Source organism: Solenopsis invicta, chromosome 3 (assembly GCF_016802725.1).
Source record: "Solenopsis invicta isolate M01_SB chromosome 3, UNIL_Sinv_3.0, whole genome shotgun sequence".
NCBI classification, from domain to species: domain Eukaryota; kingdom Metazoa; phylum Arthropoda; class Insecta; order Hymenoptera; family Formicidae; genus Solenopsis; species Solenopsis invicta.
The window spans coordinates 26,263,626-26,279,445 of NC_052666.1; the positions used below are offsets into that span (position 1 = coordinate 26,263,626).

Sequence of the window (15,820 nt, forward strand, 5' to 3'; positions counted from 1 at the left end):
CTTCTATTGATATTCCAAGTAATCACGTATCTTCAACAAAATTCTATAGTAGATTTATGATTAAAGTGCGTTATTTAAAACACTGCTTTTCATTCACCAAAGATATATTTTTGAAATTATTCATCCAGTAGTAATTTAATTAAATATTATATATTTCTTTTTCTTCGTTAAAAATTTTTAATTAGAAACCACACAAACACACAACACAAACTATTGATTACTCGATACTGAAATAACCAACATTTTTTTCATTTTCTAGCATATATAAAATTTACAATTTTTTAGATATTTTATGTATGGTAAGCACAGTACGTTATATTTAATAAAAGCTTTCGTTGGAGACTCTGTTTAAACCAAAATTTGCATATTTTTAGGAAAAAATAAACATTTACATTTTTACGTTTACCTCGTTCATTTACAACATTTGGCTAAAGAGAAAAATAAAATTGGGGTTCCAAAATTATATAGTTTAAAAACAAGTCTCGTTGCGATTCACACTTCTTTAATTACATTCGTTAGAGGCAATCTATAGATTGGCGGTTGGTAGTTCCTATCGTCTGTTCACGTCAAACACCACTTTTCCCATCCTCCCTGTTTTCTCAACTTACGGAGATCTAAAGAAAAAGTGCTAGTCGCCGCCGTACCCATTAAATTAAATAGCAGCGTCCCGCGGGAATCTCATGACGAGTCAAACCGGAACTCGCGCTTTCCTTTAGAGATAAAGGTAAAAAAAGAAAAGGGCAGACAGAACGTCGGGAGGACCTGCCGTTCTTCAATGTAGCCACTGGGGGCCGATAAACCCGCCGCCACCCGTTCGATTTCGCGTAAAAGGGATGGAGAGCTTTATCGGTCTATCAGGTTACCCGCATCCACGCGACTTAGAATCCAATTGCCGTTAAGTGCGGGTGCGATTTATCGCGAAACAAACGGGCGATGCTTCTTTAGGCGCACGCTAACACCGTGCACGCTAACACCGTGCGGAAACCGTGGTAGGTAAAGACAAGGGTTGTCGTTACAAGAAAGACGTCGAAAGTTTTCCAAATTGACTTGGCGTAATGAAAACGTCGTTTATCCTTTGTCAACGAAATATAAAATATAAAGCGGTAAAAAGAGAAAAGACAGAGATCGAATAGGGAGATAAAAAAAAAAGTATAAGAAGTACGCGTATAGAATATAAAAAAGCCGGCATTAAAATTTTGAAGGAAACTTTGTTAAATGTTATGAGAAAAGTTTAGCAGTAAAGAGCAAATTTCAATTTTTATTCTTCGGTTAAAAAAAAGAACGCATTTCCTTTTTCTGGTTTAATTTAAGAACGGAGTACGTTGCGTCGCGTATTTGAGTTTACAGACAGCTGTATATTTTGATAAAGGTAGGAAAAAGAACGGCGCACTGACGCGCGTCGGGTTCATGTATCTCGCGCGATATAAAAATGTATGATGCGCATATTGTACCGCGGTATATTGTACCAGTCTCCATTTCTACGACTTGTATGAAAACAAGCGAAGTAGATAATGGCCGTGGCATGAGATTTTCTTTCACGAAACTTTAGACTTTTTCAGATTCAGCCTTTTGAACGCTACTTGCTTGCGGTATGTATGCAATCCACGAATATAGCCAGCGTTCGCATTGTTACCATTTTCCGTTTGAACTTCCCGGAAATTTTATAAACGAGTTCAGGTGCGTTAAAATTTTTATCTGGTATACATCACGTATATGCGCATTCGTGTACGTATGTTATAAAAATTCGCACGAATTACAACGGAACGCAAAGCCGAGCTGCTGTTACTTCGTTAATTTAATTAAATCGATGAAAAGCTAACATTATTATAACAACGTTATTACCATTATAAAATCGCTATTAGCGGTAATGAAATTTAAAACAATTTTCTATTTTCCACATATTCTAATTAAAAGACAATTCTGTGCTGTCTACTTAATCAAAGGGGGAATTGAGTAACAACCGAAAGACAGGTTCCGTCTGTATTGGACAGCTCTGATGTACACAACGCGTCATCGGCTATCGATTAGTCAGGAGAAATAAGCGTACATACATTGCAGTGACGTGAGTACAGATCCTATTAATTCGAACTAATGGCTGTAAAACGAAGCACGACGTATAAATCGTAGCGCGACGCTTCCGCGTAAGATCGAAGCGAGTTTATGTGAGCATTACCGATATATGCAATTCCTTTCAGCAGAGAGATACGCAATCGGACATCTTTACTACGCGCCAGTTAAATTTCCCTCGGCGCAAATCGCATTTTCATGTTTAAAATTTTTACACGCCAATATAAAATTGACAAACTCACGTTAGAACAAAGGAAATAGAAAATAAATATATAGTATAGTATCTATTAAAAAAAAAAGTTACTGTTTCTGACAGAATAATTTTGTTCAAAAATATTTACATTTAATTAATGTTTAATTAAAAATTTCAAAATAATACGTACACTGTATTTTATTTGTTAAAATTTTTACGCGCTGATATTTGTATAAAATTAACTTGAACTTTTATGTCGTTACATATAACAAGTATACAAGAGAAATAAAAAATAAATATAAATCTGTAAAACAAAAGTTATAAAATTTCATATTCCTGTCAAGACAAAATAATGTTGTGCAAAAATACTTATTAATATTTAAATAATAATTTCAAAATTGCACACTGCGAGAATAGAAGACGCGCGTCGTCATTTTCCTTCTGATATCTTCTGATCTGATTTCAATTTATGGTCACTTCGCGAGAATCCATTAAAAATTATTGGCTCCGAGAAGCGATCGTGTTCGCGCTTGCATACGCCGATTAGTGCGGAAACGTACGCGATTCGCATATCTACGATTCGAAATATATACAGCAAAGGCGGACGTTGGCCTGTCGAGATTAGGAAGTTTCGGAGTAATCTCTGGACGAGCGCACGGTTCGAAGGATCGACCGACCGGTCGGGCAGGGCGATTACGGGCGCAAACGCGCGCAATCGGAAGCTGTAACGATCATTAGCCTATAAATCCCGGTCGAATCCACTTACGAGGAAGTGCGCGTTCGTGCATAAAGGCGAGGATAAATTCCTCGACTCGGAGAGTCGAGATACTCACTCGAGGGATTTCGTGAAATATTCGCGACTATATAAGCCGTTTTCTCTTCCCCCTCCCCTCCCCTCTTACCTCTCCGCCCCCCTCCGTATTTCCGGTCCCCTGTAATTAGAACAATCCTTCGACTTTCGCGCCTGCCCGCGCTGAAACTGCCTCCCGAAGAAGATAAGAGCCGAGACGGATGCGGCTACCGGGATAACCCGGGTGAGAAAAACGCGAGTAAAGGACGGGCACAGACGGCGACTAAGCAGCTAAATAAGCATTTAGCGTATAACTGACATTATCCCACGTTTAGCAAAGGCGACGTTATCGTAGAACCGTGTCTCCATTTGTCTCTTCTCCTCGCACCAAAGCTTAGCATCTTCATTCAATGTCGCACATTGTTCCCCGATTGCCATTTTATACAGCGTATTTCAAGCGATTCAAACGAGTCGAAATGGATGTCGGAAAGCGTACAACTCGCTTTGAATGATTTTATTAAGGCCTTTAATATTCTGTTTAGTGTGACACATTCAATTGCGACGTTAAAGCACGCACGTGCACACGATAAAGACGAGAGGTTTTATGTTCATTTCCACGTTAATATTAGCGCGCTTTGAACGAGAGATGTCATTCCGAAAATCTATACGCGATACTTTTATCAAATTTGTTTGAATGTTTTATTAAACTCCGTCCATTGTTATCCGATTTTCTGAGCGTTGTAATTTTATAACTTCGATTTTATATAACAGAAATATCCAAAATCACCGCAGAATAAAAAAAAAAAGGTTGACAATGCGATTTTTTTCAGTGGCGGGCATAGCTCAATACTTTATTGTTACATGGTGCAAATTCAATGTAACGCATTGTTGGCTGCATTGTCGACGAAATATGCTGCGAACGCAGCTGGCTGCAATATCGTATCGAGGCGATTTTATGCAAGAGTCTGAGTTCTGCTTTACGTGTTAAAGTTTTACAACGCGATTTCCATTCCTGCGCTAGATATATCTCGATCGTAATTCGCAAACGCGGCGTAATTACATTTTAACGTGCACTGGCCTGTCTGTGCGCTTTGAAGCGCTTAGATGCCAAAACCGGATCTATATAAGAGATCATTTATGACATCGGCCAAGAATCTCTGGAATTCTGCGCCAATCTCCGTGGCGACGATCTTTTCGAGAATGGCTCGCGCGATTCGCGCCGAGAAGGTGAGATGAACGGTTACAAATTATCGACGCCAATAATAGTCATCCGGCATTCGTCAATAAATGCCCCCCCCCCTCCTCCCATTTCTCTTACCTACAACGTAAGTAGATATTTACAAGGTTTTTATTACAAATTACGGCCCCCGCGAAATATTAGCATTTACACTGCAATTTTCCAAGACCGGTTTACATCGAACATGACGCGGAAGGACGTTAAATATCTCGTTCACACCACATTCTAATTTGAATTTAATTCGATTCTCCTTATTAAGATGATAGTATTTTATGTCGCGTACATCACAACAGTAATTGCTATTCCAATCAAGACATTAAGTATTCCATGCTTAATTGCGGAAGATACCAAAAGGTATTAAAAATTAGGAAACTCGCGATCCAATGCAAAATTCATGAAAAAGTTTATAAAGACATCTCATGATTATGGAATGTATACATATAATAAAGATATTTTCGGATTCTTCTCAGAAAAAGAAAAATCCAAAAAGATAAAGAGATAGAAGGTGCAAAAGTATAAAAAAATAATAAAGTGTAAAAATTTATTTTAGTTTTACAAAGATTAAAATAATCTAATTTTGTGATTGTCTTAATTGTCTTTTACTTGGTAATTGCAATCTTGAAACTAATTTTTTGAAACTAATTTCTCGTAACTACACTGAAAGAAAAATTACTAAATTTTAATAAATATTTGATCGAATGGTACTAATAAAATATTTACTAAATATGCATTTATTTAGTATAAGCCACTAATTTTATCATTTTTTCAGTAAATACGTATAATACCGTAAGTAAATATTTTATTAGTACTATGAATAAATATTTATTAAAATTAGGAATTTTTCTCAGTATAATTTTTAAAACAATTGACAAAGTAGAATATCTATGTGTATGTACGTATTAATTATTAATTAATATTAAACGAAAATTATCTTTCATTGAGAATTGTTAATGAATCATCAGTCCTTATAATTAATGGTGAAATTATCGGCTTTCAAAAGCACCCTAAGAAAGCGCCGAGATTTTTACGTATCGAAAACGCACGAGACACAATACCCAGCGCGTTTAAATGTTGAAAGCGGTATCGGGAGCAATATTTCTCTCGGAGAACAATACAATACAATATGTATATATATATATATATATATATATATATATAGGGGGAGAGAGAGAGAGGGGGAGGGAGAGAAAGGAAAAGAGAAGGGAAAAGAGAAGCAACTGCCGCGACAATGTTCGCAGTTACCGCCGTCAGGAAACGCACGCGTAACGACCATTACCTACTATACGTTTACTCTGCGGATGCATCCACCGCCCGCGCTTTATATCGGCGCCGATGCACCGTAGTACAACACTCACGCGTCCAAAGACGAACGCGACCCTTTCAAATGCGCCCAGGGGGATATCGAAGTGGGAAAATTTATCTCGGATCGGTAATGGGTCCCGATCGGAGCGGCGTAGCGCCGACCGACCGATGCGCAATGTCGGGTCTCGCGGTGACGAAGTAGCTTCCGGGATAGCGTAGTAGTTGCTCCTGCTCGTCGCGTGCATCCCCCGGAGGATTTCCGAGCGGCTGTCAATATAAACTCGAGGAGACAGACGGAGTAGAGCGCCCAGATAACCAGCATCAGCGCCCTTTTCCCTCCTCCCGTTCGTTGTCGACGTCGTCGTCGTTCGGCCGCGCAAAGTGTCTCTTTACGCGAACCGTAAAAATGGAACTGCTCGCGCATAAATGTGTTTGGTCTTCGATCGAGGGTCTCTCTTCCTTTATATAAACGACCTCGTTGTTCGAATTCTTCAAAAAGAGAGCGAGCAGCCTCTCTGTCATCTTCCAGAAATGTCGAAATTTTTTATACCGGAAGGAGACCGACCGATAGAATAATACATCACTTATCGATTTCTATTGTATATTTCATTGATTTTTTTTAATTAAACTTCTGTCAATTGCTACCGATTAGATTTCCAATCAATTTTCCGGGATTTAATTCTTATCAATTTGTAACAATTTAATTACTTATTAGTTTCCATTCGTATAACTTTTGTAATCAATGTACCGCACATAATACGTTCGAAAGAAAAAAAAAAACAAACATTGATGTGTTGTTGATATAATTTTGAAAAAGTTATAACCGCTTTGTGTTCGAATTTTCCGAAAATACGACAAAGTGCACGGGCACCGAATCAAATGTTATTAACGGAAAAAAATAAAGTTCCATTGGGATAGTAGTTTTATAATGCAGATTTTATTTATCCGAGGTATTTTATGCGAAGTACACGTTGCATTCAACTGTGCCAATAGCGAATTGATACATTGTCGACCGATTGAATGCGAATGCCTGAATGGATGCACAAGTAGCCCTCGATAACATACTTCAATGACGGCTTTTCACTTTGTAATAGGATCACAATAAAAGGAAAAAAAAATTATATTGTCAACGGCGAAAATAGGTGTCAATAGAATAATCATTAAATTCAAATCAGTGCATCAGTCGTGTACTTGTCGACCATCTACATGCTCTTCATTTTTCATCGTTTCGAGACTCATTCCATCGAGTCTCTCTCATCGAGAAGTACTATGCAACTCGAATTTAGACAACTGTGCGACCACAATTTAGAACAAACTCTTGCTGCATTTTTACTTTTTGTCTTTTCAATTTATTATTCAGGGGTTAAATATTACGTAATACATCCCAGATATATTAAAGTATTTATTTTATGAAATGTATTAAATAAATGTTTAAACTTAACTAGCTTGTGCCGTTCTCTAATCGTAGATAAAATGAAGATGAGTTACGCGAGGAATGTCCATGCGTTTTTTACAGCACTTTATTATCGTCTATAATTTCCTTATCTCACAGAATCTACATGCACTTTCCACGGTAGTCACGTTCTACGTGCGAGTTATTGCACCTAAGTGGAAGGAATTCGATCAGGTTAAATGCGATTACGCATATACGTAGAGCCACATCCCGTATATAATTATTGCGCCGACGAGCACGGTTTTCTGTATGCGCTTAATAGAATTCGGCAATAAATCGTGCGCGTACGCTATTCTGACATTAAATTAACTCGTGGATGTGGAGAGAGATTGGCGCGCGAAAATCCGAGTGCTATAAAACAAGTGCGAGCCGACGGATCGTCCGAAATCAGCAGATTGCGTCGTTTATCACCCACTGTCCGAAAATCTATGTATACGATATGCGCAATTTATTCGAAACGACCATTTAACAGTGCGCAACGCGTGTAGGTTCAATTTTAAATGCCGTCTACGGCATACTTAACCGAATGCAACCGCGCATGACGACGTAATTACTGCGATCCCGTCGGGACACAAAAAGACGAATGCAAAAAAATTTTCACAATACGGGAGTTAAATAATTGAAAATATTTCGAGATATATACGTGCGATATTGTACAATCACTGGGCACGGTTCAACTTTTTGGTATTTTGGAGATTTATTTGAAAGTCGAAAATGGAATTATAATTATATGAGACTGAGATGTCGCGTATATATTTACAAGTTGTTATAACATTTAATTTTGAATTAATATGGATTATTTTGAAATTAATGAATTTTAATGGAAACGTTGTTGAGGTTTGATATCATTTTTTACAAATTCCTCTTTCCGCCTTCATTGTGTTTCAGTGATTCAAGTAAAAAAGTAATTTAACACTCACCGAAACGATGTAGGTATAAAGCAGCATAGTTCCAGCACGATCGTCGATTCGAAGAATATCTCGATCTGTAAAATACAAATACATATATTGAGTTATAGCATTTTAAAGATTCTCAAAATAATGAGTATTTTAAAATATAATGATACAGATGAATATTTTTTTTAACTAACTAGTAAATAGTCACCTAGTTTTTTGTGATCACTTATAATATATAATATTTATAATTTATTGATCACATTATGCATATAAATTTACACTCGATATTTTTTTTAAGTAAAGAAAAATAAAAAAATGGATACGGATTCTCAATCACAAACTTGTACTGAGCTTCATTTTCTTCTTGCTGGATTGTAAAAAAAAAAATATCTTAGATAATTACTCCCGGATTAAAAAAAAAAAGATTAAGAAGAGAAATACATAAATTATGTGACATTTTCATACTCACATATTTTTATAAAATTTAATATAAATATACGTCTTATAAAATATCCGTATTTTATTTATGTAATAAAGCATAAATAAACAATAAATCATACCCCTTCATTAAGCTGCTTCTTCCTGACACTCGGAAGATATTCATTCGCGAGAGCACGGTTAATTATCATGCGCACGCTAATCGTCAGGATACACGACGACGACGACGACGACGACGACGACGACGACGATGCGGCACTTTACACGGTTTTCCTCACGTTAATCGCAGGTGATGTTAATGCACTTTACTACGCATTGAGACGGAAGAGCGCAACGCGAAACGAAGGACGATACGAGGATACGATTCGCGCTTAACTCTTGCAACACCTCTGAATTAGCGGAGAATGAGAGAATTCAAAGCGAATAGAAGGCCTATTACGTCGAATTTACGTTGGTAGATAACTGTTGTTGTCGCCGATAACCGTGCACGCTCGCGAGATGTTGATCGCTGAAATCAATAGCACGCGGACCGATAATTCCTAAGTGTTTGCAGAGAATCGCGATCGTGTACAGTGCTCTCTGACACTTCTCGCATTCGTGTTAAGCCAGCCGTACACATTCAAGTAAACTTGCCAAGTACACTTGTCAAGTCAATCGAAACGTGTGTACCGTATTTGCGATAACTATGCAGTTTTGTCATCTATAATAGACGTTCCGACAGATTTAACAAGCGCGCTTGTTCAAGCATGTGTATGTGCAGCTTAAAAATAATTACGTGAAACATACACATACACCGAAGAACTGCTTTTTAATTGAAATTAAAAATCCAACAATGGCTAAAAAGCTATTGAAAAGCAATCGTTTCGTAAGAGCAGATTTCAAAAGAAAAAAAATGTGAATAGAATTATTTGCTAAGTAAAAATTTATGTCTTTTCGTGTAACGGCATTATTAATATTGAGTTGAGCAATTATGGAAATAGAAGGAACAATTAAAAAGCAATTCTTTTGTGTATGTTTCAACATAATTAACTTTTATTCTCGCAACGCCAATTTCCTTTGGTTTGAATTGAGCCCGTCACGCCGCTACACACGCCCCGATGTACTTGAACAAGCCAATTTGATTCAAGTCAAATCCAACGCATTTTTACCTTTCCCCAAGCCGCTTGCTCAGGCCAAAATAATTGCGCGATTGTTCCGACAGGTAGATTTGACAAACATGCTTGCTCAAGCATACTTGATAAATTTTTTTTATGTGCGTGGCCAGCTTTACGAGAGATAAAGTGATGGTCGCCTGCCGACGTTGGGTCCCTCACGTAGGTCACCTTGTTTACACAATAGAACAAAGCGCACTGCGCATCAGTTGATTTACTGCTTCCACGAAATATTTAATGGACTAATAACTAATGTATACTATAGAACACACGTACGTATTCGAATATTCCATTTCCTTGAAATGGTAGACAATCGACGCAGACATCGCGCGGCTGCTTGAATCGCTTCAAGAATACTCGTACATCTCGCGGTCTTGATACGAGTGCGCAAGTTGAATTTAAATACCCGAAAATGTAAAGCCTGATGCGGAATATATACGACGCCAAGTACCTCTCGTACTGAATAATATGAATAAGCATTGAGCAATAACACAATCGATCATAAATAATTCTCGTTTTTTTATTATTTCGAACTCTTGTTACGAACGAATGAATAACGCACGTTATTCGTATCTCAGCAAGTCATCGGCATGCTCACGAGATTGCGAGAGTTAATTATTAATCGTTCAATCGTTTGTATAATCAAGAATGATCGTATTTCAAGGATCGTATTTCAAACGACGCACAGAACGGCCACAAGTCTACTTGATTCACACTCACACTACGTATCTAGACGATGGCAAGCTAGTTCACCGTCAGGCTACCATCAATTTTATATCGTATTCACATTATTAGATAATTCGACGTTGGCAGATTTTTTCATATTAAATAGCTTATTAAAAAAAAATGAAATTTAGAAATATTATTCTCAAACACTTGGCGATTATTACTATTTTACTCGAAGGAAAAGAATTTACAAAAAGATAAAAAATTTGATACAGAAAGAGAATTTTATACATGATAATAATTCTTTATACAATGTAGAAATTATTAATATATATAATTATAATCAATAATTATAATCATACTAAAAAATTTGAAGTTGTTATTTTTATATTAAGTATTATATTACATTGGAATAATATTTTAAATATTAAAGCTTAATGAAAAGAAAAATAGAAAAAGATCATTTAAAATAATTAAAAAATGTTATTATTATTATGATAATAATAAAATATTAATATATATTAAAAATATTAAAAATAAATATTAAAAATATTAATATTTTAAATATTTTAAATATTATTCCAATGTAATATAATACTTAATGAAAATGAGAACTTCAAACTTTTTAGTATGATTATAATTATTTTATTGATATTTTTTCTCAATGTATATTTAAATTTATTATTTTAATTTTTTTACTTTTTATTAAAAATTCAACTTTTGTATTAATAATTTCTACATTGTATAAAGAATCATTAGCTGAAGTGACGATCCTAGATCTTGTAATTTCATCTTTCATATCTTCGTTTTCAAATTGTTACCACTCTATGTGATTAAATAAAAACATTCTTTACTTTGAATTTTAAAAAATTTTCATTTATTTGTTTGAAGAATTAATTCTTTATTCTTTATTAAATTTATTTGACGGATGCTGCAAGCGTCATTTGTTTACCAGCACTGACCATCAGAATATTCTCTCCGAGTCTACCGAATCGAACAAAATGGCTTGTTCATTTGACAGCAGCTAGACGTGACGGTAACGGACAATGTGAATACTCTATTGTAAATTGTATTGTATAATATTTTATATAGCGCAGCCTGACGGCGACTTACTTGCCACCGTCTAGTAGACGTATAATGTGAATCAACCCTTACTCGAACCTTGTGGCGCGAATGATAACTCGTTTGTTGTTTATTTAAATGGCCTCAGACTCCTTAACGGAGAACCAGATCGGCCAAAACCTTTGGTGTGAATGATAACAAAGTGAGCACACGCGTATACGTATTGCGCATCGGCGTATGTTACAATGTAAACGCGTTGTTATAATGTAAACAATTGTAAACGGAGCGCCGAACACCGTGTATCAGTCACGGCAGTTGCTGGGCACGAACTATAAAATAAATGTATGTCAAATATTCCGCTCCTTGCATTTCGAAATAGCTGCAAATAAACGGATTCTTAAATTGCGCGTTACATGTGACGCGTCTGTTCACAAGTAACATCTATGTTACGTCGAACGAAAAGGTATTTGCATAATTTATTTCAGCTGTAAAATATCAGTAATAGATAGCGGATCGATAGGCGCATTTATGAGCAACGTGAATTTTATGCGTAGCATGAAATGGCCAGCTTCGATCGTCTGTAGCTGGAAAACAAATTGCAACTTTATTTTTATATTAGAACAGTTTTAATTCTGACTCGGAATTAAATTATTACGTAGCATTATTGTGGGACATTGTGTATATACGCCGATGTGTAGCTTTTTAAGGTACGAAAATGAATTCTCTCGCGAAGCGAAATTCGAAACTAATAGATAAGAGGATCTTATTCCTTAATTAACTTTCAGTAGACTTAAGTAGAGTCTTAAATTAAGATTCAGTTACTTTAATATTGAATATTGGAGAGATTATAAAAAATGACGGTGCATGTTCGGTTCGTTTTCATTAAGGGCAAATCGATTTTAAATTAGAATATTAGCATGTAGAATACTTACGATGCTCGGGGCAGCTGCTTTATTTCTTAAATTAATAAAATATATGTATGTATATGACAAAAAAAGAATAGAATAGAATAATGCTTAAATCTTGTGTTTAAGGCAGAAGAAAATACTTGTTCATGAATTAAAATATTTTAAATTAAAAATTCAATATGTTATAAATAAAGAAGACTTTTCAATAAGATCCTGTCAATGTAAATACTATTTACAAAAATATATATCACATTACGCTATTACACAATAAAAATACATTGTTAAAAGTGTCATAAAATTCAATGTATTTTCAAATTAAACATTAAATTTAAAATAGATTAAAATTAATGTTTCTAACTCTGAAAAGTATGCGCATGAATTTTAATGCACTCCTGACAGCTTTAAATGTTTTTTTAAATGTACCTGCTTGAAATTTGCTTACATTACATTTTGCTGTCGATTTTTAACAGTGTACATTTAAAAAATAAATTTGTTTCACATTACAAATATCACGTACAAAATTTGATAATTTCAAAAATAATAAAAAAGTGTATTTTCTTTTATTCCAGCGCCTCCGCAGAAGGTGGCGATTAGCAATCACCCAAAGAAACAGATAATCGAGGTGAAAGTGGGCGAATCGAGACGCTTAGAGTGTGTCGTTAGCGCGGCCAAGCCGGCCGCCTCGATCATTTGGTATCGCGGAAACGTGCAGATCAAGGGCGGCGACACCACTATCGCCCCAATCTCCATCCAGGGTGGTAAGTAGCTGCGTTATCCTGTTACGCACGTTGATATTCGATTACGATAATCCCGCGCGCGAATGAATATATCATGGTTATTACGCGACGAGGATTAAATGACCGCATTACACGTATGCGCAGATAAGCGCAGTTCTGATCTAATAACGCGGTATCGTCTAATTAAATTTCGCAACCGAGTACAAATAGTTCTCTCGTTTACACGTAAAAGCGAGTTTTTGAACTACCATTACTCTGCCATATTGGTTCGTTATTTTATATATATAATTGTTATTTTAATATTATGCAATAAAATAAATTAAAATGCACATAAATAGTGTAAAATGTAAAACACTTTGTACATATTCAGGTTTTTAATTTCAAAGTTAAAAAATGAAAAGTTAAATAATAAAATTAAAAAATTAATAACTTATTTAATTTTTGATAAATTTATTTTTAATTTTAACTAATTATTTTTGAAACTTTAATTTATTAATATTTTTTTAAGTTAAAAATTTTTAAAATTTATATAAAAGAATTATAAAAAAAAATTCATTCTTATATAAAAAACAATATTTCATTGTTATTTTATATTTGTTATTTTAACAATCTAATTAATATTATACAATATAATAAATTAATTCCTTATTATATATTTTTACTATGTATTTTTAATTATGATTAAACCATGTATATAAATATTTAATTAATCCTAATAAAAAGAAACTTTTATAATTTCGACATTTGATACTGTAATATGATTTTACTCTTATAATATCATAATTTCAATATGAAAGTCAAAGTTAGAATAGATCTGGTTATAATATATAAAAATCTGTATGTATGCAGCTATTTTTTTTTAATAAAACCCAAGAGGTATCCTTAATTTAAAAAAAAATAAAATTAAAGTGCTAATAATATGTGATAAATTTGATTTTTCCTTCAAAAAAAAGATAATATCATAAAATTGTGCTAATTAATCCATTAAATTTCAGAAACTATGCGCGTTTCTGTTTAATTATATGTAAAGAAATTGCAAAATTAATTCACTCACCAATTGTTGTTGTTGTTACCGCTGTTGCTGTTACTGCATTTCTTTTCTGCAAATTCTGAAAATATAATAAATATATTTATTCAAAAATATAAATACAGAGTAGAAATAAAATATTATTTCAGAGTAAAAATAGAATATTATTTATTCTATCATTTTAATTTGCAACCGTGTGAAATTAATAATATATTTTTATATAATATAGATTTATTGGAATCTTTTAGTTTTTGAACACATTAAACATTTTAAACATTTTAAATTTAGAATAAAACAAATTATTACAATAGCAAAAGTAAACATATTTAATGAGAATATATTTTATATCCTAATTCCATATAATTGTAATCTCAATTATTTTTACACCCTAGTAGCATTTTCTGCAAAGCAGAATCTGCATGCAATTAAATTCAGCAAAATTGAATCAAATGTGTAAAAGATTATATTCAAAATGATCCTGCTGACAGTCTGTCAGCAAGATTTCTGCAATGTACATGCAAATGATCTGTCTCCAAATATTTGCTACAGTATAATCAAACTTCGGCTACAGACCACTTAATGCTACAAATGCTTTGAAGGATCTTTTTTTCATTGATCATTTTTGTAAAATTTTTTATTTTGATTGATCAATAAAACGTTTCAAAGCATTTGTAACATCAGACTGCAGACTAAATTAAAGTAGATTCATCCTCTAGCTACAGTCTGTAAACAGAATGCTGCAATTCTTGTGGCAGATACGTGCAAGTTTCTTGCAAGAGTCTGCCTTACAGAATCTTTTGGAGAACTTAAGCAGGATGAGGAAGATCATAACATCCTGCTAACAAAATTTGTCAAGATCTGCAGCATTTACAGCAGTTGTGCAGCAAATTGCTACTAGGGCACGTAAATATTACACATCATATTTTATTAATTTTATCAAACGTAAGTATAAAAATTTACTTTTATTTTTCACTCAAATTGCAAAAATTTAAATACAAAAACAAGCAGAGATATATCAGTTAATAAAATAATACACTTACCAAGTTACTCCATGGTTGTCGTCTTCTGCTGACATCTCATTTGGTTGTTCGTCTTGAATCACACGTTAATAACCGCTCGATTCTTTATTCGGCATTGTTTAAATATTGCATATGAACACGAACGCGAATCAAATAAGAAACACGCGCGAAAGTAACATATTGCAACGCAACAGGTGCTAACTTTAACTAAAGAACATACTAGAAACGCGATTATTTCTATTTTGCTCTACTTGCATGTTGAGACGATCGTCTGCTATTGCTCTCGTCACTTTTGACACCGTATTTGTACACAATATGCACTCGAAAAACACAAAAACTGCGGAAAACCCCACCAAAAGCGAGTGACGATACCGGCCAAACAAGAGCAGTAAACACGTGACGTCACGCACTCCGAGTATCAATACGTTGATCGAAGAAGAGAGCCGTTGAATAAAAGCGTACGTACAACACATTATTTGCACTGTTAGAGGCGAGACGATCCGGCTTTTATATCTAACAGAGTCAACGAATATCGGACGATGTCTATTCACGTATCACTCGACACATCCACGACGTTTTACTGCGCAATGAAGCGCTCGAGCACGCTCGACGAGAGTACGTACGCAGAGACAGCATTCCCGAGCGAATATTCTCGAACAAGTGACTTGCGGCAACGCGACAAGGTTATCAAACGTACTGGGTGTCACGAACGAGCACAATGTTCTACATACGATACAGTCGCAACATGATCCGTTATCACATTCAGTACTCTCATCATCTGCGCACAATTCGAAATACACGGGAGCATGTAACAACAAAATGGCGGAACGTCCGACTACCGGCGGCGCTAGCTAGCAAAGAGGGCGCTGGTAAC

General features: G+C 34.8%; 1 protein-coding gene and 1 long non-coding RNA gene across 6 annotated transcripts in view; one reads left to right on the top strand and one right to left on the bottom strand.

Moving 5' to 3' along the window:
* Positions 1–15,761, bottom strand: part of LOC105197250 — a 95,496-nt gene extending 79,735 nt beyond the window's left edge. Inside the window, exons 1-3 of the long non-coding RNA XR_005574369.1 lie at positions 14,968–15,761; positions 13,955–14,009; positions 7,963–8,027 (exon numbers count right to left, since the gene is read on the bottom strand). This is a non-coding gene — a long non-coding RNA (uncharacterized LOC105197250). The remainder of the gene's footprint in view (positions 1–7,962; positions 8,028–13,954; positions 14,010–14,967) is intronic.
* The window catches only part of LOC105197268 (nephrin), a 300,694-nt gene that overhangs the window by 254,977 nt on the left and 29,897 nt on the right, over positions 1–15,820 (top strand). For all 5 annotated transcript variants that reach the window (XM_039447072.1, XM_026133136.2, XM_026133137.2 and 2 more), the window contains exon 4: positions 12,733–12,921. In XM_039447072.1, the coding sequence (XP_039303006.1) occupies positions 12,733–12,921 (189 nt within the window). The remainder of the gene's footprint in view (positions 1–12,732; positions 12,922–15,820) is intronic.